A 4,095-nucleotide genomic window follows, 5' to 3' on the forward strand; every position below is an offset into this window, starting at 1 on the left:
GGGATGTAGTTTGGTCTGTGCCATGCATTACGGGAATTCTTATGTTTGTTCACACAGAAAAGATGCAGGAACAAAGCTGGAAGTGCTTGTGTGACAAAGGGATCAAAAGTTCAAAAGTACTTAGTCAAATGTGGATAGACTTTGACGGTTCAACTCCAAATATAAATCTTTTACTGACTATCACTGTAAAGTACTACCCTCCTGGAACACTGTAGTATTGATTTGGCATTGTTATAGGTTTTTATGGAGAAGCAGTAGTTCATGATATTTTAGACAAGGAAAATACGATATAAAAATCCTTATTACCTATACATTTGATGAGAGTTGTGCATTGGCTTTTAGCATAACAAAACAAAATCAGTCGTTAAGTGATTAAAGTTGTAGCAATCAACAAAGATTTTATTCAGGGAATGGGCAGTTAAGGTGTTTTTTTTTATCAAAAGCAATGTCCTAAGTTATAGACGGTTTGACAAATAAACCAAATTATTGTTTATTCCATATATAATGGTGCATATCCTTTTTTCAGCACTTTCACAAGAAAGGATTGATCAGTAATTGGATAATTTTTTTCTTTATCAATTTTCAGGCCAGTGTTATTATCTGAATGTGTACACCAAAGAGAGCCAATGGGATACGCCAACAGAACCAGCGAAACCTGCTGGTAATAGTGGAGATGGACCTGACCGTGTGCAGTGCTCACATTTGCTTGTGAAACATGCAGGGTCAAGGAGACCATCATCATGGCGGCAGGAAAAGATCACAATTTCGAAAGAGGAGGCATTAGCAAAACTGGAAGGTATTTCATACAAAAGATATTTTATGTCCTGCTTTTAGTCAGTATTACAGTATGGAATTAAATGAAAACTAAAGTGCAATGTTACATTGTTATCCTTTAACTTGAATTTGTATGTATGCATATTATGTAAGTGATTGCTCTTTCAGCTTACCGTGCAGAAATTACATCTGGACAATCTTCATTTGCTGAATTAGCCAGCAAGGTTAGTAATGGAGACTAAGTCCCAACATAGGGGATCACCCTTTCCTTGGACTTCAGGCTTCGCCTCGACTAATTTTGCATGGTGTTTTCTTCTCCCTCTTTCCTTTTCCTCTTCTACTTCATCCGCTACTTCCTAGTGTGTGAAATCATGGCTGAAAGGATGAAAGGCTGATTTTGTGTCAACTCTATCCAATCTGAATCATCCACACAGGTCATTACTTAACCCTCAGAATATGCCCCTCCCTATCTCCCAATATCCTCCCCTCCATCTCCTATAGGACAACCATCTTCATTGTCTACCCCCTCTCTCCTTTTCACTACTCTTCATCCTTATTGTCCTCGCAACATTACTGCCTCACTCCACACCACCCCATCTTCCTCCATCCCTTGTCCTTCTACTGCTTCCACCTTTGCAAATCTTTTGAGTACTCTTTTTGGCCCAGCTAATTAGGATCAATTCTTTGTGATTCCCCCTATAGCACATTTACTCTTGACTATATCTTTCTCTTCGAATAATGTCACAAAAAACAAGTAGGCAAAAGTCCTTTCGCAATTGTTCTGCCCATTCACATCTTGTCACAGATACATCAAAGTCCCAACTTTATGCATTATCTACCCTGACTACCCTTACTGGCAGACCTATTCCAGTCTAACCTTACTCCTCCCTCAATACTTGTACTGGAACTGTATCCGTTTCCCTGACTGATTGTCCTACGACAAGGAGTGGGCAGACTGCGTTTAGCTTCTGTAGACATGTAGAAATGTAGTTTATATTGGAGGAGTGTCCTGACCTGCCCAACCATATCAACCCCTTCCTCATCAGTGTGATCCAAACACTGTTGCTCCACAGCCCATTGCCCTCTATGTGCCGAACCTGGTCATGACAATGCAAGTTGCTGAGCTCACTCTTGCACATGTGCCGAATGTGATAGCTTCCATAATATATTTTATAGGAGCTGCCCTGCCTACAAGTTCTTAGATTCAAACTAGGCCTCACTCTATGTAAAGCCAAGGACTTTGCTATGCTGCCCTCATATCTTCTCAAGATGTCTCAACATTTCTTCCCTCTACCCCAAACCATCCTATCTCTACTCCCTCTCTCCCCTAGTCAAATTCCATTTCCAGTCTAAATCCAGACGCCCATCTCTATCACTTCCCTGATGCCTACCCTCCCCACCCCCCTCCTCACACTACTTGTAAGCTAAATATTCCACCCTATCTCCTACCACAATCTCTCCTACACCCATCTCTCCCTCTGCTCTTTGTACCTCTATCCCCTCTTCTCCTCCTCATAAGAAAACCATTGTTTTTAAGAACTTGCCACACAATTCCCCTCCAGAAACTCTTGAAGACATCCAAAACTTCCTTAAAATGACCCATGTGAATGCTCTGCTCCCTCATCCAACTTCTAATCTCTCAGTTCCTATTTGCTCTACATTCAAAGTATATCCATCCTCCTCCTCAAGTTTCTTTAACATCAAAAAAAATTTTCCTAATTTTTAAATGATTTTTACCCTTTTTGCCACAATACTTTACCATAGTGCTACGCATATTTATTTTTTTTAAACATTAATCATTAATCCTTACCTAAACCCATTTACTCACCCTCTCAGTGCTGTACTCTCCTGAACTACTATATGACTTTTAACATGTAGCACATTTAATCCCTTAGTGGATGGACCAGTTGTACACACCACACCTCAGAATGGCTGTACTGTTGTGTAATTATTATGTCACTGAAAATTCTGGCCCTGTCGTGATAGAGTTAATCATCACCTCCTCTTTACACTTTTCACTACTTTCAACTTTCTCAAGTGCTATGTGACCTTTGATGTCTAGCACTTTAATTTTGCTTTATAACCATTATTCATTATACATAGATGGCTTCATAAGTGCTTAGTCACATTTACTTTGGCCCTCTTGATCTGACCTCTTTATCCTATTCCTGGAATCTTAAGAAAAAAAGTTTTATTCCTAATATACCTAACATATCTTCCTGCAAATCCAATGAATTAGGAAATCATGTGCATTCATTACTTCCTACTTACTGACGTCCTACTTACTGACTTCCTTGGTGGCTGAGTACTTGTGGAGCCATCTTTGTGCAACAGATTTTTTAAAAAGTGGACAGTACATAAACCCCAGGGCAAAAGGGTCAATGAACTGAATAATAGATATAACCCCCAGTGATTATAAAAAAATGTTACACCTCACCCCAAAAAAATAAATAAACAAATAAATAGATTAATTGTTTTTAAGCCAACAGTTGGGATTTGATTCTAGTTTTAACTTGTGTTACTAATTTTTACTTAGATTTGGGATTGTGAGTTCTTTTTTCTTCTTGTTTTTTTTCTTGCAGTATCCTTTTTTATCCTTTTCCTGAATAGACTAAGCTTACATGTATCATTTTGAGTTTAAAAAGCATAAAACCAGTGTTCAGATAGTAGGTGCAGGTGAAGATATTGATAGCTATAAGAAAATACCTGTGATTATTTAGCCATTTTATTTTTATTATTATTATTTACTAGAACTGAGTTCTGCTGCATTTGGTTTAATCAACAATACTATTAACATATTTTTGTTTTTAGGTGTCTGACTGCAGTTCAGCAAAGCGGGGAGGTGATCTTGGTCTGTTTGGCAGAGGTGCAATGCAGAAGCCATTTGAAGATGCTGCATTTGCCCTTAAGGTTGGAGGACTTAGCCAGCCTGTTGATACTGACTCTGGTGTTCACATCATCCTCAGGACAGCATAACCATCTTAAGAAATTCTGTTATATGTTACCGAGCAAATTTTATTCCAAATTGTTTTATCATGTATCAGACTATAGATATTAAGGTATTTCTTATTATTATTTATGAAAATAACCAAACACATGAACTTATTAACTAACACTCCAAAGGAAAAAAAATCATGGTTTATGTTAGTTAAATAAAGCATGCATGGTAGATCATAAATCCCTTACCCAATAAAATTTCATGTTCAAATTTGTTTTATTGAAAATGTGCCTTATATGATTTGTGTTATATGTCCCAAGTCTTTGAAAAGTAAAATATGAATAAAGATTTGAAAAAGGGGCAATGATTTAAAGCTTACTAGG

At 37.7% G+C, this 4,095-nt stretch overlaps 1 protein-coding gene across 1 annotated transcript; it reads left to right on the top strand.

Moving 5' to 3' along the window:
- Positions 1–586: 586 nt before the first annotated feature.
- On the top strand, positions 587–3,982 carry LOC113800167 (putative peptidyl-prolyl cis-trans isomerase dodo; the record flags this gene model as incomplete). Its single annotated transcript, XM_027350892.2, is given in 3 exon segments — positions 587–796; positions 943–998; positions 3,586–3,982. Coding segments are annotated over 3 exon segments (431 nt in total), but the record flags the coding sequence as incomplete, so codon positions are not given.
- Positions 3,983–4,095: the final 113 nt, after the last annotated feature.

This window comes from Penaeus vannamei, chromosome 15, assembly GCF_042767895.1.
Source record: "Penaeus vannamei isolate JL-2024 chromosome 15, ASM4276789v1, whole genome shotgun sequence".
NCBI lineage: Eukaryota > Metazoa > Arthropoda > Malacostraca > Decapoda > Penaeidae > Penaeus > Penaeus vannamei.